General features: G+C 34.8%; 3 protein-coding genes across 4 annotated transcripts in view; 1 reads left to right on the top strand and 2 right to left on the bottom strand.

Moving 5' to 3' along the window:
* Positions 1-16833, top strand: part of LOC133835339 (GTPase-activating protein skywalker) — a 54065-nt gene extending 37232 nt beyond the window's left edge. Inside the window, 11 exon segments of the mRNA XM_062265350.1 lie at positions 3931-4133; positions 4196-4400; positions 11777-11901; positions 11969-12297; positions 12361-12406; positions 12408-12533; positions 13063-13092; positions 14077-14163; positions 15788-15946; positions 16021-16241; positions 16454-16833. Coding sequence (XP_062121334.1) covers positions 3931-4133; positions 4196-4400; positions 11777-11901; positions 11969-12297; positions 12361-12406; positions 12408-12533; positions 13063-13092; positions 14077-14163; positions 15788-15946; positions 16021-16241; positions 16454-16595 — 1673 coding nt within the window. The 3' untranslated portion in view covers positions 16596-16833.
* A 901-nt stretch (positions 16834-17734) lies between these two features.
* On the bottom strand, positions 17735-20563 carry LOC133835340 (uncharacterized). Of its 2 annotated transcripts, none has more exons than XM_062265351.1 (3): positions 20146-20563; positions 19900-20076; positions 17735-19833 (listed from the first exon to the last, which is right to left on the bottom strand). In XM_062265351.1, the coding sequence occupies exons 1-3, from the start codon at positions 20561-20563 to the stop codon at positions 19628-19630; spliced, it is 801 nt and encodes a 266-aa protein (XP_062121335.1). In that variant the 3' UTR covers positions 17735-19627. The 2 variants fall into 2 exon arrangements, with proteins under 2 accessions (XP_062121335.1, XP_062121336.1); XM_062265352.1 differs by having other exon boundaries at positions 19900-20092; positions 20146-20434.
* Positions 20468-24108, bottom strand: LOC133835341 (uncharacterized). The gene is made up of 3 exons (XM_062265353.1): positions 23157-24108; positions 22845-23018; positions 20468-21168 (listed from the first exon to the last, which is right to left on the bottom strand). Exons 1-3 carry the CDS (start codon positions 23203-23205, stop codon positions 20936-20938), a joined length of 456 nt encoding a protein of 151 aa, XP_062121337.1. The 5' UTR covers positions 23206-24108; the 3' UTR covers positions 20468-20935.
* Positions 24109-24596: the final 488 nt, after the last annotated feature.

Below are 24596 nucleotides of genomic sequence, written 5' to 3'. Positions count from 1 at the left end.
ACAACCAAATGCCAGTGCTGGCAGTTTAGTCCAGGTAATAAACTTCATCATAAACATTCAACAGCAGCAGCAGCATCAGCAACAACAACAACAAATAATAATAAAACAAAAAATAATGTGTTGGCTAATTTCGAAAGTAAACTCCATAAAATGTTCAACTTTTCATTTAAACGCCGCATAGTTATCTTTAGCTTTTATCGATTTTTGTTTTACTTTTACCAAATGTGAAACAAACTTGACATCAATCACAGTCGATTGTGTGTTTTATAGAGTTTGCTAGGGATCAACAAAGCAGCTGAGATAAAACACATCCAACTCTCTTTTAAAAATAGCAATATAAACATAAGATATGTCGAGCCCAAGTTTATGACCGAAGGTAGTCTAGAGATAATTAGTTAAATACGCATGACTAAAATTAGATTAATTAGGATAAAAAGATAATGTTAAAATGTTAAAAGGGCAGCCTGTGTTTGACGTCACGAAATTGTTGTGCAAAGTCGTGCAAGAAGTATATAAATATTTTTGGTAAATTATCATAAATAAGTTAATAGGTTTTAAAGTCAACAAAAGTGGAAATATACGTCAATAAAATAGTGTTGTGATAATGTCCATAAATTGATTAAAAGTTTGAGTCAAAATGTTTTGCAAATGATTAACATTTTAATTCATTTGTTATTATAAAAAATTTTGTTATTATTATATTTATGTAAAATAGTTGTAAATTCTCAACTATTTGACATATTTTATTTATGATGCAAGGCATATTAAAAACGATTACAAGCGTAAATTTGCAATTATTTTAATAAGAAATTGCATTCGCTAACAATTATTGAATGAAATTGTTGGTGTCGAGAGGAAAATTACCGCATCTACGTTTATTTAATGCTATTATAACAACGTTGTATGTGTGTGTGTTTGTTTGTAACTTGTTGCGTTTCTCGCTAAACATTTTCATTGCAAAGACTCTCTGACAAATGCAAATGAACTGTGGCGAGGATTAATTACAATCGTAGATAGAAGCGCTGGAAATTCAAACGAGCCTCAGTCAATTATAATATTGTACATTTTTTTCTATTATTATTGTTATTGCATTTACAACACCCACCCGCGTGTAATTCCTCGTCCCCACCCCGTCCCCCCCTTCACTATATCACTACTATATCATTCTGGCGTCATTTGATATTTAACAGCAGAGCTTTCACATGCTCATAACCGAGTCAATTTTGGTTAAATGATATTAATGATATTTTTCAAGGCGTAGTAAAAAAATGCAACTATATATGGACATTGGTGTTTACTATATATGAATGTATATCGCATATATATAATTCTGATTCGTTGAAATTAACAATTTGTTTGATGACTGGCGCTGGGCTTGACATCTTATCAGGTTTGCTGCTCCGGGGCCATTTAATGACAACAATAACAACAACAAAACAACGAACAACAAATAAACCCAAAGTGTGTCTCTGTCTGTGTCTGTGTGTATTGTGAGTGTTTTGTGATAAGTGATAAGAACCGGGGACGAGCAACAGCTCAACAACTACAACTACAACAACTGGCTGGCATGCAAAAATCGATCAGCTGTCGCGTTGGCGTAATGTACGCAATGCACAATCAATTATCCGCACTTATTCGATAACTAATCAATATGGCAGCAGCACTTCGATAACTCCACCAATCGACAGTAGAAACGTCAACGTGATTGTCCCCCCGACCTACATCTTGGCCTCCTAAAGCAGCTGACCACCTAGCTAGCTACCCGGCTGATAAGTGCTTTGCTGCATTTCGCAGCTAATCGCAAAATACAAAAAATACTTGAGGTATTCGCACTTAAACCTAACATTGAACAACATCGATCTAGCAGTGTCATATGCTTGTTTTTTTAAATTCCAAACAGATTTGAATCAATGAGTCAAGTTTCGGGTATTCTTGCTATCTCTATTTAATTCGTTTCGATACAGAGCTTCCATCTGTATAGAATACAACAGAATCTGAACATCTCCATTTAATGTGTTTCGATTCATTACTTACTATCATCTCTAATCAGTATAACCATTTGTCATTTGTGTTTATATTAATCCAATTATAACTTTTGTCTCTATTAAACAGCATCTATTTAGCAATTTCATATGCCTGTCTTTAAATTGCATTTTGTTGCAACAGATTTGAATCAATGATTCAGGTTTCGAGTTTTCTTACCCCAATCTTAGCAATTGTCATCTCTTTTTCATTAGTATCGTTGTATTACTTCCATCTCAATGGAATGCAACAGCATCTTAACAAGTCCCATCTCTATTTAATGTGTTTCGATATGTGACTCCCAGCTCTAACGATCTTGGTATGGGTTTTAGTGACAATTCAATCTAAGCAACTGTCATCTTTATTTAATACGTTACGGTCTATTTTATTACTGCCTTCTCTATGAAATGCAAAATAATTGAAAGAAAACCCATCCGTATTTAAGGTGTTTCGATCTATTTGGTTTAGAAATCAATTATTGAGTCAACTATGGGATTTTATAACAACTCAATCTTAGCAAATGCCATTTCTTTTTTCATTAGTTTCGATATATTATTTGCATCTCTATGAATGCAACGGAATCTTATTATCTTTGTGTTTCAATGTGTTTCGATATGTAACTCCCTCTATTTATATATCAATTAATGAGTTAAGAATGAGTTTTCGTGACAACTCAACCTAAACAATTGCCATCGCTATTTAATTGATTTCAATACATAATTCTCAACTCGATAGGTACTTCAATGCATTATAATTCAAACAATTGCCATCTCTATTCGTCATGTAACTCCCATCTTTAAGAGTATTTCTCGCCTCAATTACATTCAAAGCAATCGTCATTTGACTCCCATCTCTAGTTTACATATCAATTGAATGTTTCTTCTCAATTAGTTCGCTCCCTTCGTAACATATTCTCACTTCAATTAGAGTTCCCCTTTGTGAACTCGCTGTATCGATTGAATTCCATTCAATTTACATTAGCATTTAATATAATATATTATTCAAAATTACTCACACTTGTAGATAAACGTTTGCTTATCAATTCCATTTAAATTTCGAATTCAATGTAAGACAAATCAAATTGATAATTAATGCTTGCTTTGTGGGTACTTAAAATTCAATCTATTTATTGCTGAATTTTGTTTGCACACCATTCAAGTTTAATTATTATCATTATCTTGCAAATTTATAAGCATTGATAAAGCGTGTATAATTAAACGTAAGACATTCAAGCGATAACTGTCAATGAAACAGTTGAATTTCATTTTAATTATAGAGACCATTTAAAAATCCTCAACGAGTATGTAGAACAAGCATCTATCAACAAAAGCTTATCAATGCAGTGCAATAAAACAAGAACACACACACACACAAATTTAATTGCAAACTCAAGTATTTTATTTGCCACTCGTGACGTATACGTAATTTGTGTGAGTTATTGCTGAGAGGCAAGTTCAATTGGTTTTTGCCGCAACAAGGGTTTTGGTATAAGCCTTTAATGGCTCTAAGCGAAGGCTTAGTCTGCTTATCACCACAACCACCGCAACAACCACCGCAACAACAACAACAACAACAACAACAACAGCAGCAATGTCATATGAGACTTTAAGTGGTCTCTGGTAGCGAAGTTATCAGTTTGCCACTTGAACTGCAACTGACCAACAAACAAACCGTTTACTTGGGCAAAAACAATATAATACCTGATATACATCAGTTATATATAATATTTATAAAGCTTAGTGTTGCATGATTTACAATGTGTGTCGTGCAGCACGTCAGTTGAGTTGAGTTGAGTTCAGTTTCACAGTTTCTTTATTTATTGTTAGACATTAAAGTTCGTGACCTAGCCCAACCGAGAAACACTTGACTAAACTGATGATGAATGTTTCTTACTCTGTTTCTTTCCAGGCAAAGAGCCAGCGCTGCGCTCATTCACTGAAATCCAACAGCTGCTGCAGCAGGGCAAGAAACACATTGTTAAGAACATACTCAGAGAGAATTCGTGGCCAATTAATTCACCGATTCGCTCACAATTGTGGCCACAGCTCTGCGCCCAACACTTGACCAAAAGCAATGTGCTCGATGGCTTCTACTGGGAGATGGTGCATCAGGTGAGATTCGAATTTAAACATATAATTAAATAAATGCTAATTAAGTACACCTTTGAACTTAGGTCTTTGGCACCACGGAGCTGTCGGAGAAGCCGATCATGTTGCCCGCATTTGTGGATGCCACACATTGTTTGCCGTACCATTTGACGGGCACGGGACGCTCGGTTGCCGATCGCATTGTGAATGTGCTGGGCTACGATTGCCCCGACATTACCTACAGTCCAGTATTGTATCCAATTACATCATTACTTTTGCATTTCATGTCGGGTAAGTCTCTGAAATACTAATACAAACACAAATCAAATTAAATAATTCAACTCACGTGAGTTACGTTGCCCTTTTAACTGACTCGAGAGTTTCATTTTGATTTTCTCGTTATATATTTGTTTTTCTCATTAGTTGTGTCGACTACACAAATAATTGCTACAAATTGTAATTTACTGCTTTGCTGCTTCTTCAGCAAGTCGCGTCTCTGCGCAAATTGATGTATCGTGATTTTTGTGGCTAATTGTTTTGGTCAATAACAAAATCAATAGACACAGCCCTTGGTTGTACACAACTGAATATTTGTTTTGTACTATGTACTTGCATAGTAAATAGTTCCGCATTTGTTAAGAGCAGACTTCTATTGATTCATTTATTTTTAAGCTGTTTCAAATTGGATTAATCTGGTCGCATGTGGGCAGAGATTGAACGAGCCGCTTAATTCCAGACGAGCAATCGAACAGTGAATTAATCAACAGCTATTCATATTCATCAAATTCGTTAGGGATTCTTTAATTGCTGGACAGTTTATTCACATTCGTAAATTGTGCAGCATATTTTTAAATGACAACTTTTAAATCGATCAAATTCGTGTTCGTAATTTGTGCGGCATATATTTAAATTAACAACTTAATATTCACTTTCATTTCAATTGCCAAAATATTTATGTAAACATTTTGAAGGTACATACAGGAAGCAGCATTCAGTTGCGGAAATATGTGCAACCGGAAAAAGGTTTTCATTTTAGTTTCATTGTCAACCTTTAGCAATTTCCGTAGTTCTCACATGTAGCAAGCACCTGCCTGCGATTACAAATGACAGGCGCCTGACCCGGTTCTGTAACCCTAAAAAAAAAGAGGAAAATAGTATTTGCTTATCATCACTTGCATCGCGTATACGACGTGTAATCTCAGCTTCAACTGAACTCTGAACACCCCCATTTGCAGAGAGTGAGAGAGAAAGAGAGAAGGCAAACAATCGACTTCAATCTGGGTTCAAGAGTGTCGCGCACTTAATTTAGAATATGCGATTATCGCTTGAATAAAAAAATAATAATAATAAACGCGAGTAGTGTCGTACCTATGCCTATTACAAACATACTTATATGCACTCTGTGCTTTCTGCGCCTTATTTGCGAGAGAGTGAAGCACATGACAGACCTGCAAGTGATACAGCTGCTGTCCAGATAAGCCTCGAGGGGGAGGAGGAGGAGGTGGCGGACGAGGAATACTCGGAAGGAGGTCGACTTTTGAAGTTGACTACATTTTAATGCTTCTTTGTCTCAAGCTGAGAGTCTCAGTCTCAGTCTCAATGTATGTCTGTCTCGCGTAGTATTTTGGAAGGTTTGTTTACATGGCGCGAAAAGTTTTTTTAAACGTTCTAGTTATTGCTATAAATAGGTGTAAGTGGGGGGGAGGAGTACAAAGGTTCATTGTTTACAAACCGAACATGTAAACTTTTTCTTGTTTCAACGAAGGTCGCATAAAGTAATCAAATAAAATGAAAGCAGGCAGCTGCTCAATCTATATGTCCAAAATAAAATCAACAGCAAAAACCAAAAAAAAAGAAAGAAATGCAATAAAATTTGAATTGCATTTTCAATCAGCATTTCAACAGCACTTTGTGCATTTCAAGTTCAAGAGTCTCACATAAACATTGTATAAAAAAGATTGTACATGCCGTCCGTCTATATAAACGCGACAGTGCGAATACTCATGAGTGTGTGTCTGTGTGTGTGTGTGAGTGTTTGTCTGTCTGTTTGTCCGATGTCTATATTGGCAGTTTGCATTGCGACCCGACATCTTGTTGACGTCATTGACTCGTTATCGTTGTCATTCGTTCAATTTTATGCAAATTTTGTTTTGCTTTTTCCTTTTTTTTGCCTGCTTCTGCTTCTTGCAAAACGGCAGAAATATTATTTTTTTTTATTTTGCCTGCAGTATTTGATACTCGTTTGGCTTGTGACACACATTTTCCCAACAATTCTGGAATAGATAACAATAATCGTGGGCTATTTTTGTATCGTACACTCAGTAAAGCAAAGCTAAAGTGGGGTATATGCATTCATTAGGGGTTTTCGGTATGATTTTGACAAAGTTTTATAGGAAAGTGTTGTTAAAGTGATCAAGAATTAAATGAAATAGAAAGGGGGATAAAGTTTTATAATATTTATTTATTTATTTAGATGTTAATTATTCTACCAAATAATATAATAAGTAAAAAGAGTGCTAACTGCTGAGGCCATCGATTAAGTTGTAAAATAAAGTGTTCTTAAAGTGCGAATGAATTAAATAAATATATGTATGATCAAATAGACATAAATGAAATGGTATTCATAGGCAATATACAGCTGTGAACTTTGAAATAGCAGTGCGACAGAAGAAAAACTAAATAACACATTTTTTGCATATTCTTTTTTAAAAGAATAACGAACAAGCCAAAAAATTATGCTCAATGTGACCAAATCCTCTATAGTCACGTATACCCTATAGTCGCGTGTGCAGAGCTGATGAATATATGGTACTGTAGCTCTTCACACGTGACTAAAGGGTATCCGAACTTCGTTCATTTCGAACACCATTTTTTGACGTGTTAGTTGATGTTTATTTGCAATTGTTGCTAATGACGCCAGCACGTGAGCATAAAATTCACATAAAAACATTTTTGGGCAACCCAAAATCGTTAGTATTCGCATTCGCATTCACACTCACATTCGTATTCGTATTCGTATTCGCATTCGCATTGTCGTATTCAGATTCCCATTGCGAATCCCGAAACCCAACGAAGCCAAACAAATGCGCACTTTTAATATCATCTTTGCGTTTGCGTTTGCTTTTGCTTTTGTTTTATGACTGTTTGTTATTCTGTTGTTCTGTTTATGCCCTACCCAAACATTGTCGAGCTATGCATATTTGTTTTTGCACGGCTTTTAAATGGCCCAAAACTCAGCTAACCAGCCACTCTTCACTCTTCGCTCTTCGCTCTCCAAATACCTTTGAGCATTACGTGCTCTGTGATATCAAATACTTGCGACTCGAAACTCTCGTACTTCTCTCGTATATTATTCGTATAAAAATAATAACACAGGGGTGAAACATTCATTGTGCTTTACATTTGCATATTCATGCAGGCAGCCAGAGCTCATTCAAGCTGAAAAAGCTCACTAATATCATCACGCGACACTCTTCTGTGTGTGTTGTATGTGTGTGTGTCTGAAAGTTTTGAGGTGCATGGCTTGTGTTGTGCTTTCAGCTCGACATTGAAATGGACTAGCAGAAAATTTGCATTTATTTTGCATAGTTGAACAACTTTTGTGGTTGATTTTTATTATTATTGCATTAGAAATGACTTTGGAGTTGATTCTTAGCACTAGCAAACTTCGTTTTATTTTCTATTAAATAAAAATGTTTGATTGCTATTACAAAAACTTTTTTAATCGATGTGAACTTTAACATCTGTTTATTTATATTTTGGGATGTTTTGCAGTACAAAAAGTGATCTTCATTTTATTTTCTATTACATTAAAGAGTTTGATTGCTATATCACATTTTTTAAATTAATTCACAGCTTTACTCCAATTTCAGCACTATAAATAACTATCTTCATTTTATTTACTATTAAATAAAAAGTTGAATTGGTATAACATAAAAGTTCTAAATCGATTTGGAGCTTTATAACATTTATTTAGTTTTATTTCGAATCTTTTGATTTTACACATCAACTTTAGCATTATAAAAAGCCAACTTTATTTTATTTTCTATGAAATAAAAGAGTTTGATTATTATAGCAAAAACTTCTTTAATAGATTTGCAGTATGTAGGCTATTTAGTTATATTTCGAATACTAAATTGATTCAGTGTACTTGACCTTTTTTTTACTGATGCTCTATTACATCTCTATATATATATATACTATTTCGAAAGTTTTGATTTGTAAATCTTTTCATTAATTGGTCTAACAAAAACTTCTCCAATTGTTTTGCAGTCTAATATCTATTTAGTTATATTTCGTATTCTTTGTAAAATGAAATCCTAAATTGATTCAATGTTCTTGATCGTTTTGGATAATCATTTTAGTTGTTGTTTTCAAGAACTCTTCTTGTTATTTCACGCATTTCAAGTTCACTTGTCTGTACTTATTGATGGATTGATTGCCATAAAAAGGGCATTTGCGATCTTCACATGGCGCAGCCTCAACCCAATTATCGCCACTGGAGCAAAGATTTATTGCATATTATTTCAAATTTTTGTTTATACTCGCCCCGCTCGTCTATTTTTGTCTTTTTAAAACATTGTTTATGTTTTTCTTTTGCTGCTTTTTATGCTTTTTTGTAGTTGAGTAAACGAAAATATTCACCGGTTGCTGTTTTTTGTCGAGCTTCTTTGGCATGTTCTCTATCAAAGTTGTGTATAAACAATGTATGAGAATTTTTCCTTGCTCTGGGGACACGTGTTCACATTTTTATTGACGTCAAATTGGAAACGTGAAACTAGCTATGATTTGTTTTTTTTTTTTTTATTTGTTGAACCAGTTTTATATAGAAAACTTTATTTATAGTTGTTGCTTATCGGTTCAATTGGTGTCGTAAAATGAACAAACCCCTTTTGTGAAGCCAATGCAAGTGGCATTTTGCAGTTGTTAATCAATGCAATTAATGCACGATTTAATTGTAATTGATGCACTGCAACTCGAAGAGAATTCAACTGCGACAAGATAAAAGATATGTACTTATAAAAGTTGTGCACTTTGCGTCAGTGACTTGAAATAGACCTCAATACAAATATTTAATGATAAAAACAAATATAATTGGGCAAAGAGAGTCGCTTATCACAATTAAAGCTAACCGTGTGTGTTCCGCAAGTGATAAGCTCGAGTAACTTAAACATCGTATTGTAGATACAGATACAGTCAAGGGAGACAGATACATTTAGTCAGATAAGCAGATTGTGATGAAGTCTACGAATGTGTGTGAGTGACAATTGGGACAATAAAATAAATAATTATTAAGGGCAATCATAAAAACTAAACCTAACCGCTCTACACCAAATCAAACTGCAACGAAGTGAACTAAAAAAACAAATAAACTGATAAGACGCAGTCGCAGTTGTCTTCGGCTGATAACAAACACAGCCAAGTGGGCTGCTGCAACAAATCTAGGAAACAATATTATTCGTTGGGTTATCAGTAGTAGTAAAACTACTGCTATAAGTCAGTGTAATGATAGTCGCAGCTAGTTTGCTAAATTGCATTTAAAGCCAGCGATAAATACATGAAATTGTTAATTGCCTGATAAAACAAAACTGTGGCAAATGCATTTTAAGTACTTTACAAAATGCATATAAATAATTTTAATAGTATTATGATTGTTGTTGCTATTTCTGTTGCTGTAGTCGCTTCTATTGTTATAATTGTTAATCAGTTTTGTAAACAGTTAACGCTGCTAACGAGACACACACGAATTTTTTTGTGGAGCTTCGACACGCAAAAAAGCGTCCGAGTCTATCGCATTATTTTTAGCATAAATTGAGCTAATTTATAAATCAAATACGAGTACAACAAGTACAAGTGTGTGTGTGTGTGTGCACCGAACAATGACTAATTTCATAAACAAATTGAATGTGCATGCCAGCTAATTATGACAGTGAATTAAATGTCAATTGCAGAAGTCCAAAAGCTGTGATCTTTGAAAAGTCAAGCACTGCATTGCCGTGAATACTCTGTAAAGACTGTTGATGGGGTATATGCATTCTATGGAATAGTCTAGCTTACTTGATTTAAAGCAGGGTATATTCAAGGTCAAGCACCTGCCTTCAACTGTGTTTTTGTTTTACATACTTGACTTTGCGAATGCAATTTCTGCAGCGTCATTGCGGTGGTAACGCCCCCTCCTCGGCGAAAAACAATTGCTGTGGTCGGCTCTCCAAACCGAAAATCGCCTCGAACCGAACACACAACGTTCATCAACCGCAACCGCAACGGCAACCGAGAGCGACCTCAGTGTAACCAAACTGCAGTGCAAATTGCCATTTGAAATTGTGAAATTGTGTAATTAAATTAGACAAACACACAGCTCAAGGGAGGAGAAAGGGGCGATCAAAAGCTTGAGCTTGAGCTGAGCTCGTTGCTGTGTGTGGGATGGATGAGTGCAACGCTAAGGTTAGCTAGCTCTATTATTAAGCTCTAGATACTTAATTGCCGTGCCAAATGCAATTCGATAGCGCTCTAAGCTGTGAGCTGCAAGCGTGTTCTGAGCACGCTGCCAACAATTGTCATATTAAATGCCCCAATATTACGTGAGTTGACTGAAAACCAGCCAGAAAGTAAACAAGAAATGACTAACAGATACCCTAAAAGCCAAGTTATTGGATTATACTACAATTAAAACTATATTATATTTCATTATATACTACATATGGTATATAAAATATACTGTATTTCATAGATCAATACCACAGAAGAAAATAAATCGGATTATACTAAATTTAATACTATATTATATACCAAATATACTATATTTCATAGATCCATGAGTATTTTACGAATGAAAAATATTATATTTTATTTAATTCTATATATAGTATATATAAAATATATTATATTTCATATATCAATAACCTAGACGACAAGAGTTCGGATTATACTACATTTAATACTATATTATATTTCATTATATACTACATATGGTATATTTTATATACTTAAAGTACTAGAAGAAAATAAATCGGATTATAGTAAATTTAATACTATATTTCATTATATTCTGCATATAGTATATATTATATACTAAATATACTATACTTCATAGATCTATGCGCTTAATGTTCTACGAATGCATAAAGCTTTTCCATGTTTTATTTCATAATATACTGTATGTAGTGTATATTATATACTAAATATACTATATTTCATAGATCTGAGTATTTTACGTATGAATACATTCTTTCATTTTATTCTATATATACAATGTATGTAGTATGAATATATTAAATATATTATATTTCATATACCAATAACCTAGACGACAAGAGTTCGAATTATACTACATTTATGTGTGTCATATGCCATATACAGTATATATTATATACTAAATATACTTACTATATATTATAGATCAGTGTGTTGAATATTTGCAAAATGAATATAGCCAAAATTCTAATAAATGTTGAATATTATTTGAATGAATACACTTTTTCGATGACAATCGTGGAATAGCGTACAGAAAATAAAATTTATTTACGCTGCACAGAGCTACACATTAAATAATATTTGTGGAGAGAAGCTGTCACTACTGTATATAATTTTCTTAATAAATAATTGCAAGTTTAATTGAAAAATGAAACACTTCTACAATTGCTTTTTATTTATTCTGTTGATTGCAGAGGAGGAAGCTTATCTGTGTCTGGCCGGACTCGTGGGCAGCAAGGAGAAGACATTCATCAATCAAACCAAACTGCAGCATGAAGTCACCTGGAAGACAGTGATGCAAATAGCCAAAAAGCATGCAGTAAGTTCGAATCATGAGGTTAACAAACGGAATTGAACAATTATTAATTATTATTATAAACTTGCAGAAAAGCGCCGTTGCGTATTTCCAACGCATCTGTCCGGGCCAGAAATTGGAGCGCGTTTTCATGGATTGGTGCTGGTGGATATTGGCTGGGTTGCCATTTCAGCATTTGGTGCGAATCATGGATTGCTATTTTCACGAGGGCATCAAGGTGCTATATCGTGTCGCGCTGGTCATACTCAATCTCTTCCACAAGGAATGCCAATCGAACAACGAATGGAGTCCGGATAATATTAAAAACGACATTGGCAATGCGCTCATCAAGTTCTGCAAAAAGATACCAGTATCGCCGGCGAAGCTGCTCCATGCCGCTTTTAGTATTAGGGGACTCAGGTAATTTACCATATTTATACTTTATACATCTATAGATACTCATTTGCATTTGCACTTTTACAGTACCCAGTATATTTCTAGAATATTTATCAAGACTGAAATGCTACTAAAAAAGCCGATCCGTGCTTAATAGCGGTTCGAAGCAATTAATCAAATCGCGTTCAAGTGATAATCTGCCCACTAGTCAGTCGCAGGTCAACATCCAAATGATGTCACACACATTGACCATACGTGAGGTAGGTGTATAACGTTGAGCTCTCCCCTATATATATATAGATCCACATATGTCCTCCCAATCCACCCAACAAAACAAAACAAAAAAGAAAACAAAAAGTACTAAGGGAAGGAAAACCACACAAACAAAGCTAGGCAAATTGTCGTCTTTACACACAACTACAAAACTAAATACATACAAACACACATATCTAACAGTCTTTAAGGGTCTTTGGAACTGCACCGTACACAGTTTGTTTTTCCGTCTTTAGTTTAGGTTTGAAGTACAAAACATGAATATGGTTATTTTTTTATCCAACACAGCACAGCACACAAAGCAACTTAATAACTCTTACTCATTTAATAGTATCTCTCTTTGTCTCTTACTTAACTAATTCCAACTCTTGAAAACACTTCTATTGATTTATTGTTTTTGTGTTCTTTCAACAACTTGCACAACAACTACCACGATAACAACAACAACAACAACCACAACTACAACAACCACAAATCAACAATTTTTATGAATCAAAAATTGAAAAACAAAACTAGAAGCTGCACTCCGAGAGCTGTCGCAATTTGGTATGGGGCTATAAAATTATTGCATATTACGTATATACATTATATATATACAATATATATGTATTCTTTATGATATGATTGATAATGCTGACTGATGTTCGAACTCTGCTTGTTTTGTTTTTCATAATTAATTACCAAAACATAGAAAAAAAAACTCGGCTCAAGAGTCAAACTTTCTATTCAGATCCTATTCAAGGGACATAAAACTAATATGCTTATGTTGTTTTTCTTTTTATAATTCGAATTATTTTCCTCTTTAAGCTTCAGTTTGTGAAGCATTTTGTGTTGTGCTTCAACTAATTTGTGTTTTTAATTGCCAAAGTTCTTATGTCAAGAATGTTTAGAAAATACAACTAACTAGATGAATTTGTTGTTGAGTTTCTTGTTTCGTTTATCTGCTGCATACAACAACTACAACTACAACACAAACAACAATAATAACAATAACAACTACAACAACAACACTTGAAAACGCTGCTTAACCATTTTCGTTGTTAAATACGCAAATTTTTTGCATTTGAGTTTTGATTTTTCGTTATCTACATTTTGATTTCACACTTTTTTTTTGCACTCCAAGGCCACAAAACTAAACAAAACCGAAAACATAATCAACAATAAACAAAAATACAGCCACAACCAAAAATCTTAAACCCAACTTAACGCAAAAATATTTTTCCATATTTATAAATATTAACCATATCAAAATATCTATATAAAAACTGTTATTTCTATTTTTCTTGTATTTTGCGCTGCCTTGGCAAACTATTAATGAAAAAAACCAAAAAAAAAAAACAAAATATAAAAAATAATGAAAAATCTCTAACAAAACAAAATAACATAAATGACAAAAAAACGAAAAAATGCGTGCGCTTTATCAACATGAAATATCATATTCTGAAACGTTTTCAACTGACATTATCATACGCATACAATCTGAACAACCTATTGTACATACTATATATCTGCTATATATATAATGTGTAGGGCGAAAAGTCGCCCGGTCATAGAGCAATCGCCATGGGCGTCTATCCCATACACAATCTCAAAAGTCAAGTCTGTAAGAACGAAGATGTAAGTGCAGAGAGCGAAAGCAGCCGCAACTCAGAAACCGCCAATTTGATTTGATAAAAAACAAAAAAAAAACAATGTTTTGCTACAAATAGTTTCGATTTTCTTTTGTAATATCGCTAAAGTATAGAATTTCCATGGTCAAGCCGTGGAATGTAATGCTTTTAAATTGCACCACCCACCACCCACTCAATGTCTCTTTGTCTCTCACCCACACAACCCCTCTCTCTCTCACTCTCTGTCTCTATATTATAGATTTGCCTTTATTAAAGAAAGAACACAGCTCTTATCGAGTTACAATTTGAACCTCGACCCACTTTTTGCATGCTCGTGTGTGCAATAAACAAATATTGTTGGCATTTTATACTCTATGATTTTCGCTAGTTCAGTTCCAATTTTATTTATTTACTGTTTTTATATATTTAATTATCATTTATTTTTAATCGTAACAGTTTAGAGTTGCAGTTTAAGCAGCAGTTGCCCCCTTCCAAAAGAAAACTCCCAATTATCCTTAACCAAATCTCTTTTATCTATCTATCCATCTATGTCAAACAAAATACAATTCCATTGGATCATTCAAATCGAATCGCATCTAATTTTGACATTGCTATATATCATCTCTTTTCATAGCATTTTGGTTTACCGGGCACAACGAATTTCATTAAAACCTGGACGGATAGACAATTTGTAAGCATATCTATTACGAGCCACACTTCAAATCTCTCTTTGAATGAACCATCCAAGAACAAAAAAAAAATACTCTTCCCCCCCATCCATAAAGTAAAAGCAGTTACATTTTGTGCCGTTCTATTAGAAAACTTACTCTTAACAGTTCCCCCCATCCATAGCGCTCTATATACCACTCTCTCTTTCTCCCCCCATCCAAATTTATTCTACCTCTCTCTCTCACACTATGTAAATGTCTGTTTGTGCGTGTGTGTGTGTGCGTCCCATGTATTGGTAAAGTAAACTTCAAATAGACGAATAGTAATCACCATCCATAAGTATGATTCATGCCATCTTACAGTTTGGCAGCCCAAACAGTTTGACAGTCATTCCATACAGTTTGACATGAACTGCGTAGCTTCAATTCATACGCCGCTGCTGCTGCTGGCCAAAAATAATAAGCGAGAACAAAAAAGCAAAAAGCAATAGAAAAATTGAAATCAAAAATAATAATAGCGAATTATATTTGTTTTGTATTTTTTGTACTTGAAGTAGTTTTCGACTTGAGCGTTTTAAATGAAATTATGATCTAATTGTTTTGATTAATTCTTGTATTAACCTGGCTTTTTAGTTTGTTTGGCCTTTTAGTTTATGTACTAATCCCCGTTCCACCTCTCTATCTCACACATAATCTATTTAACAACCTCCCTTCCCCCGCCCACAACACTTTATTATGTTTTCCATGTGTGTTTATATCATTTACATAAATATAGTAATATATATATATTTCTTTTACCCGTTTTATATATTGGCTAACGCTACCTTATACTTTTTTTTCCGTAATAGTTACTCGTAGTTAATTTTTTGCCTAATTTTTCTGTGGTTGTCGAAAGAGAGCTTTACTAATTTACAACAATTTCCAATTTTTGTGTTCCCCCCACTACTCCTCTACTACTCACAGCTATTCACGCTGTGGTCATGGCTCCCCGTTCGTATCACCATGTACCAGCCGGTGCTGCTCTACACCACCGAGGAGCACGGCTGCTCCCTGACGACCTTCTACGTGCGCGTCGAGCAGCACGAACCCACACTGCTCATGATCAAAACGTGCAATAATGAAGTGAGTATTTCGATATTGCATTTTACCAATTACATATTTTGCATTCCTAATGAATGGAATTCTTGTCGTCTCAGGTATTTGGCGCCTATTGCTCTTCACGTTGGTTCGAGCGCAATGTCAAGGATGACAAGGGCCAGAGACAGGCCTACTTTGGCACCGGCGAAACCTTTTTATTCTCCCTCTATCCCGAGCGTGCCAAATACCCCTGGGTGGGTATTGAGGGCGATCGCGATCTGGGACACAGCTCCGAACTCTTTATGGCAGCTGACTCCAAGATGATAACAATTGGCGGCGGGTAAGTCAAAGTTGAAATAAAATATATTTGAATTAGAGGTGGAAAACTATCGATAGTGGACGCCATCGATGTTCAACGATAGTCAATTTTGAGCCATCGATAGTGCCATCGATTGTTCTCCACCTCTAATTTGAAATATGAAAGATATTATACAAAAATAATACACATAAAGATGTTCAACAACCAGTAATCAATATGTATTGCCTTTGCAGTGAGGGCCAAGCTATTTGGATGGACGAGAACATTCGCTTCGGCAAGACGGACAGCTGCAAAACATTCAACAATCCGCCGCTGTGTCCGTCGGGTGACTTTGAGATACGCGTACTGGAGGTTTACGGCTTTGTGGGCATCTAAGTTCGTGCGAGCCCAACACAAACAACTCAAATTGAAACCAAATTGCCCGCCGATGTTCAAAAGTGCTCAGCAAACCCGCTCCTCTCTCACAATCCTCCCCGCACCCGCACCCGCTCCGCACCCACATCCACACACACCTTAAACTAAATACACACCAACAGAAACACACACATTTAACCAGAATGCGGAACGCGTGTATTTCCGGCCATAACGGAAACAGTAGTAGCAGAAGCAGAAGCAGAAGATAAAAGATGAAATGTTGACAGATTATGGCAGAAAATGGAATAAAAATGATGTAAACATTTACAATGAGAAAAAAAAGAAAAGAATTAATTTATAAATATGTATCTAAAAACTACAAGCACAAAGGCAGCCGTTGTCTTTGTTGTTGTCAATGTCATTGTCGTGTTAATGTTAAATGTTTAAACTTTAAACCAAGCAAAAAACAAATTATATATACTATATATTATATGGAAATACTCTGTGAGTTCATGTTTCAAAACACAACAAAGCTTTGAAATTATACAAACAATAGTTGTTATGCTAACGACGTATATATATTATGAAAACAAAAACCTATATATGATAACTCTATTTACATAAATGTATACACACTCTATATATATATACATCTATATACATCTGTGTAAATCTAAATGTAAATCGTGAAACTATTTCTACTTTACGAGTTGAAAAGGCAGGCAACAGACAAACAAAACAAAACAAAACAAAAGAGAAAAAATGAAAACAAAACAAAATCTATTCCTTAAAAACGAAACGAAACAAGAGAAACATAATTTAACGCGAAAATTAAGTTTGTAAATTTGCAACTTTGTCTGTACATTTTGATTATTATGATAATGGTTATTATTACTATTAATATGTTTATGTTTACTTGTGTATTTGTATTTGTATTTTTATTTTATTTTTTCTGCTTCTGTAAACCAAATTTACTGACTTGACTGAATTTGTTATAAATGTTATTAATATTATTATTACATATGTGTATAAAACTTTTATTTTGTAAATTGCAACGGAAATCTTTATTTTCTTGTTAGGTTTAGTAACCACACACACACACGCAAAACACACACACATACACATGCAAAAACTATGCCGCAACTTGATTTAAATGCTAAAAAGAACTTGATTGATTGTTAGCTACCCTAAACGTGCAGTGCAGTGTAATAGTTACGTACATCCATATAAACAAAATCCCAATCGCAATCAAATCAACTATTATAAACCAAACACATTGAAGCTATTTGGGCGTGCAAAAAATGCAAATTGAAAAACAAAATAACTGCAATTCAGTTCAGATAAGGCAGATATAATGGGGGTCGGTGGGGAATGTTGTGCACACACATGTCATATTGATCTCATTTATGCTCCATATCCAAAGCTAAAGCTTAAGCTTAAATAGCTGCAACAAATTCAAATGATTATTTAAGATTCATTCCATTAACGCATTGCTCAACGCTCAATTTTTGTACTCAATTCAACAAACAATTTTCAATCCCTTCTCATTTTGTGTGTTTTTTCCCAAAAACAAACACAAAAAAAACAACAAATTCTTTTTAATTTTTCTAGTCAAGAAAAACGAAAATTCAACATGTTGTGCACAATGTTAAAGAAAAAAGGAGTCTTTGGCACGCCCATTTAGCGACTGCTCTTTGCACTACTCAAGCGAATTGTTACAATCTGATAGTTTAACACAACGAATACAGAATAAATATTTACTATATAGAAATTACAATTACAACATAGAATTATAAATTATGCCAAAAAAACGAAAAAGAGAAGAGTGTATCTTAAACTGATTGCAATTTGTGGCTGCAGCTGCCTCAAGAGACTCAAAAACAAAAATTCTATGCGCTACTCAATTTTAGTTCACATGAAGCGCATAGCAATTGCTTTCTAAACACACATTTTGGAGCTGGTCCTCCACATGCAAAAGGATTTCCCTACACACACACACATACACACTTTTAACACTTTTCCGAGGCATGTTGCAGTTGCAATGTTGAAGGCACAGTTTAAGATATGTGGCAGCATCATATATAAACAAGAAAATATTTATATTAATACATAATTTTAGCTTTTTTTTTGTATATTAAACTCTCTGTGTTGTTAATGAAATGTGTATGTAAGCAGCATTACAAACAAAACAAAAAACAATATATTAATCGCTATAATAGACGATATAATAGCCTAGTTGAAAAGTTTGATCAACACAAAAATATGACAAAACGATATGAAAGATTTATAAATATATATAGTATATATATCTATTTGTTACTTGTTTCTGCGCTGTTGATAAAAGTTTTACTTTACTTGGTTGACTATATTCATATTGTTGATAATCTTTGTGTTTGTGAGCGAAGAAGAAGAAAAAGATATATGTAGATGATGAGACTTGCTCATTTGATCAGTATTTGGCAGACAAACAAACAAACAAGCAAGCAAGCAAGCACATAAAAGAGAAAAGAGAGAGAGAGAGAGAAGAAAAAAAAACAATCAACTAATTCATTATCTTTTGTATATACAATTGTTTACACTGTTTGTTCTTCTATGTGTAGTTGTTGTTAGGTTTCGATTTTCGTACAATAACCAACCATTATATGGTACATCTAGTGATGCATCATTGATGATAACAACAATATATATATAAATACTATTATTAATACTGATATATACAAAAAATGAATATACTATATACATACGTACGTACATATTTATGAACTATGCGATGCGATGTTTGCTATTTGAATTAAAGAGCGTGTTGTTTACTTTTATGATTATTATTATTATTTGTATTTTATTTAATGACACATACACTCACACAAACAAACACACATACAGTAAACAAGAATATAATTGAATATGCCCCAATTCTATATTATAAATATATATAATAATATATGTATGTTAAATCATTTTAGTGGATGTATAAAACCAAAAAACAACTAAATCAAATAAACTGAAAAATGTTGAAAAAAAAAAAACTATTAAGTATTCATCAAATTGTATCGTTAATTGAGTAAATTGCCGAGTAGCAACAACAGCATTACGCTGACAATGGATCGTCGGATAATTGCGGCATTGTTGCACAGATCTGTGTGGCAGAATTGACAGCCCAGAAAACTCAGATGCGGCATCACTGGATCCGGTTGTTCGTCACAGACGGAAAAATCACCAAATGTGCAGGAACGACGCACGAAAAGCGGATTCTCGGGCACTGTAAACAATAGTCGCAAAATGTAAGTGACACCTTTGTGGATGTGTAAACGCATTTGTAACTTACGATCCCGATAGTATTTGATCAGACAAGCGGTGTCCGGCTTTTGTATATAGATTTCGCGTATTTCCTGAGGCAATTCAACGGCATCGCAATCGGTTTTGGCAATATCTTCAGCTTGAAATTCACTGCCGCAATTCAAATCGTTTTCGGAATCGCATTCATAGCATTTAACGGCCAAACCTGCCAATGACGACATCTGCATAAATATGTGTGTCAACAATGTGCGTTGTCGACGAGAACTCAACTCACCTGTGGCAGCAAATTGGACGAGCAGCAGGCCCAAAGCCAACACCGTGCCTCGCATCATGTTGAATGCCACTGTTTGTTCGACTTTGCTGAGAGATCGAGATCGCGATCGTGAGAGATCGTGGTGGCCAGGTACGTTACGTGTATGGCAAACAGATGATGAATGGATGGATGGAAGAGAGCGTTCGCTTGTATTTTTTTTGGCTTTTGTTATTTGCTTTTGGCCTGTTGATCGTTCAGTCACATGGACAGCCGAACCTGCCGGACGAGCTGCACACGCGAGACTGAGCCAAGCAAATTTCGCATACTCAATGAAATGAATTTGTTTTGTTTTTTTTTTGTTTTTCGTTGCTTGTATGTAGTTCGTTGTTTCGTTGTTCGTGTTGTCTGTTGTTTTCCATATAACACATTTGGTTTTCATTTGGCTGAGCGCGTCTACACTCGAGAGTGTACGAAATTGAAATGGAATGAGCGGCATTTTGATAGCCAAAAATAAATGTCCGTTGACATGAAACATGAAATGGGTGAAAAATCGCAGTCCATTGTGTGTGCGGAGGCGTCGTCGTCGTCTTCGTCGTCGTCATCATCGTCGCGCCCTTGTTCATTCCTCTGTCATCGCGCCTGCGTCCAGTGTTTGCGGATAAGTAAATAAACAAATTTCGTGCTACATTAATATGGTATAGTTTTTATTAGCTGACATCAATTTGTGTTTGCCCATGGCCATTTTCATTACAAACACCAGCTACAACTAATGCCTAATACTAAACACGTTAATCATACGTCCTGTTGTACATCAGCGTGCATACACCAACTGCAGCGCTGCCGCAATGAGGACTCCAAGTGCAGGCAGCTTCCATGTCTCCCTCGTCGCCATTCGAATTGCAGCATTGCAAAAGTTTTCATTGTTGCACACGTGACAACTGGCGTTTTGGACTGCGGTCAGTGTGGGATCCAGTTTGCAGCCAATATCCGTCTCGTTGACCTCGCCAAAGTAACAGCCGCGCACAAATTTGTTGACGCCATTTTCTGTGAGTGTGTTGTGTGTGGTTGCCAAACAAACAACAAACAAATGAGACAATGTTAGAGCATACTTTTCGGCTGGATCGATAAATTCTGAAAGCCTTAGTGACTTGGCGGAATGTTTATGGTACAATTGAGAGTAAACTAAACGATGAACTGGGGATTGACTTGTGTAAATATTCCTAACTATTTGAGCGGAATTTGAGTCGGTATATCAAACAAAAGTTTCTTTGAATATTCAGTGTAACAGAGACTAGAATATGAGAACTCCTTTAGTTACACTTAAAGATAAACAGTTGATGCAATCCATCATTAAAAGTAGGGATGTCATAAGTAAATATTCCCAACTATTTGAGCTGCATTTGAAATGGCTTAACATTTAACTTCTCCCTTGAATATTCAATGCAAAAGAGCCTAGAATATCAGAACTATTTTAGTTACATTTAAGAATAAATAATTGATACTATACATTAAAAAAAGTAGGGATTGACGAAAGTAATTATTCCTAACTATTTGAGCTGTATTTGAGATGGTTTAACATTTAACTGCTGCGCTTTGAATATTCAATGCAAAAGAGCCTAGAATGTCAGAACTATTTTAGTTACATTTAAAGATAAACAGTTGATGCAATACATAAACAAAAAGATAGAGTTTTGCTTTAGGAAAATTTTCCACATTCTGTAGAGGAGCAGATTGGCAGACACACAAGCCGATATAGCGATAGGTTGCTAACTCATAAAAGCAGACTCGCTAGGAGACTCCTACCAGCTAGACCGTTGAGGCGATTGAAGCGTCAAGGGTTCGCCAAAACGTTCACCCAATAGTAAACTTCTCAGAAACACCTTAAACTAATATGAGGTTTGGCCCAAACAAAAACATTTCTTTTACCTCTGTTGTTATAGTACTATTTTGTTCTTGCTGTACTGGTTCGATACTTAAATAAAGAAGCTAATTATTAAAAAAAAAAAAAGGAAAATATTCCTAAGTAGATGAGCTAAAAGAACTCTTAACTTTTTATTTAAGCATGACTTGGATAAGTATCTCTAACTATTTGAGCTGCATTTGGGATGATATAACAAACAACCTTTTCTTTGAATATTTAATGAAAAAGAGCACAGAATATTAAAACTATTTTAATAGATAAACAGTTGATGTTCTACTTTAAAAAAAGTAGGGATTGACTTAAGTAAATATTCCCAACTATTTGCGCATCATTTGAGTTAGTATGATAATGAACTTTTCCCATTGATTATTCAATGCCAAAGAGTCAAGAGTATATGAACTATTAAAGATTACGTTATATAGAAAAAGTGAATGCAATATATAAGAAAAAAGACTACAATGAAATATAAATTCAAGCTGAAATATACAAATTTGTGTCTCGTAGCCCACATAAATATTCTGAGAAGATTCTTCTACTACTTGAAAATCCATAAATGTTTATTTTAAATGCAAAGTGCTCATCTCAGACGCATGTCTAAATTTGTCGCACAACTCGGACAACATCTCTTCCATCTCTTGAATTACAAAATCTTTTATTAACTATAAATTTAACACAATTTAATTCCCGACATAAATACCTATGTGGGGCAGGGCACCTTTGGCGTATACTTAATGAGGTCATCGCGAAAAGTACTCGTGACAATCGTTGGATAAATATTGGTAAACGGTGGCAAACTTACCGCGGAAAACACGCTTGAGGCATGCCGTCGCATTCTTGTTGGACAGCTCGTTCTCCAGAAAACGGGGCGGGGCTATGAAGGCGCAATCGTATTTGAAATGATTCTCAATACGAAAATTCTCACCGCAACTCGCCTCGTAGACGGACTCGCATGAATAGCATCTGATGGCGTAAGCTATTGGCATTGAAATATATATATATATATATATATATATGTATATACATAGGTATATTCGTGAGATTTATGGCTTAAGGTCTCCACATAGATGTGGGCTTGGGGTTGTCAGTAAGGGGACAAAAAATGGCAACGAACCTGTGGCCAGCAGAGTGACGAGCGCGCCAAACCAAAGTAAATACTGCATTTCAGTTGATGTTTTCTTTAGTTGTGTATTGCGGAGAAATCAAAGCAATTCAAATCGAATACTGAACACCAAGCAACAAACAGCAAACAGCAATAAAATCAAAACAGCACAGCACAGCACAGCACAGCAAACCAAACCACTTGCCACACTATTTATACATAAATAGAATTTAATGGAAATATACGCGTTTTTCTCGTTTTTTGTTTCTTTTTGTTTTCAATTTAATTGACGCATTGGTCTTTTGGTTGGTTTATGGAAAATTCTCATATGGATTTTACTTAGCAATGCGTTCTTTGTATTTTTAACTTGTTCACTCAGCACTCGACGGAATCAAAAGTGCTTTTGCATATGTTCCTGGGCATGTAGAATCAGTTGTGTATATATTTCTATAAATTACTCGTACTTTGACATATTTTCATATAATATTTAAATTTCTATTTTTCTATATTTTGTTATCTCCTTACGCGACACGTTACGGAACTGTTAACACACAACTGTCCTATGACATTATTTTTCTATAGTAGTTTATTTTCCCCGCTCTGTCGTCACTTTAGAGATATTTGTGTTCCTCGTGTTGCAGTACTATGTATGCTGTTGTTGTTGTTGTCGATGATATTTTCCGGTGAGTACGAGTGTATTTCTGTTTACAAAATACAACAACAAAAGTGAAAAGAAAAGTACACGCCTCAGCTGCGTCTGTCAGACGACGGCCACGTTCGAAATTATACTGAAAAATGCCGCAACGTTTCCAAATTCCACATTGACGAGTCTCTCTTTCTCTTTTTAGTACTCGTAGTTCCTGCAGTCTTCTACGATTTTGTATTCTGTGTGTTTTTCTGGCCAACTCTCGCAGACACCTATCGAAATCGTCTTATTTTAATGAATTTTCCTCTGGCGCTCGTCACGCACACCACAGTAAAATCACATCAACTTATATTCTAGATAGAATTTATAGCTCACACATATGGAAGGAGATGGCAGACGCCGGCACAAAGGCTTCGGCACTCTTTGCCCACTTTTAATAACAGCAAAGAGAGCTAACAAAGTTGCTAAAGAGCACAACTAACTCGATAAACATGCATGCGTGTGTTTGTGTGTTATTGTTGTGTTGTTTTTTTGTTAGTAGAGTGAGCGGGAGCTTTAATTATGGCCTTACAGGCAAAAACAGCTTTCGCTCGGAACGCTTACATTTCCATGATTATAAAGCTTATGTTAAAGGACTAAACTAACATTAAACGCTTTAAAATAAAAACAAAATTGTCTGGAGAATATTTTTTAAATATTTTTTGTACAGACTACACGTTTGCAAACTTTGTGCCTGCAGTTAATGAGGCATCTCCGATCCTATAAAGTATATAAATTCTTCAGCATATATATTCTTCAAATCGAAT

This window comes from Drosophila sulfurigaster, chromosome 2L (assembly GCF_023558435.1).
Source record: "Drosophila sulfurigaster albostrigata strain 15112-1811.04 chromosome 2L, ASM2355843v2, whole genome shotgun sequence".
Taxonomy (NCBI): Eukaryota; Metazoa; Arthropoda; class Insecta; order Diptera; family Drosophilidae; genus Drosophila; species Drosophila sulfurigaster.
The sequence above is the reverse complement of the archived record's forward strand: the minus strand, read 5'-3'. Positions and strand labels throughout refer to the sequence as shown.

Bases quoted from the DNA above. Each gene is read 5' to 3' on its own strand.
- LOC133835340 (XM_062265351.1), bottom strand. From the start codon at position 20,563: ATGAAAACCAAATGTGTTATATGGAAAACAACAGACAACACGAACAAC. The intron at 20,077-20,145 runs GTGAGTTGAGTT...CGTCATTGGCAG, and splicing joins CGTCCAATTTGCTGCCACAG to GTTTGGCCGTTAAATGCTAT. The intron at 19,834-19,899 runs GTAAGTTACAAA...TATTGTTTACAG, and splicing joins GATCAAATACTATCGGGATC to TGCCCGAGAATCCGCTTTTC.
- LOC133835341 (XM_062265353.1), bottom strand. From the start codon at position 23,205: ATGCAGTATTTACTTTGGTTTGGCGCGCTCGTCACTCTGCTGGCCACA. The intron at 23,019-23,156 runs GTTCGTTGCCAT...CAATGCCAATAG, and splicing joins CGTCACTCTGCTGGCCACAG to CTTACGCCATCAGATGCTAT. The intron at 21,169-22,844 runs GTAAGTTTGCCA...ACACACTCACAG, and splicing joins CCTCAAGCGTGTTTTCCGCG to AAAATGGCGTCAACAAATTT.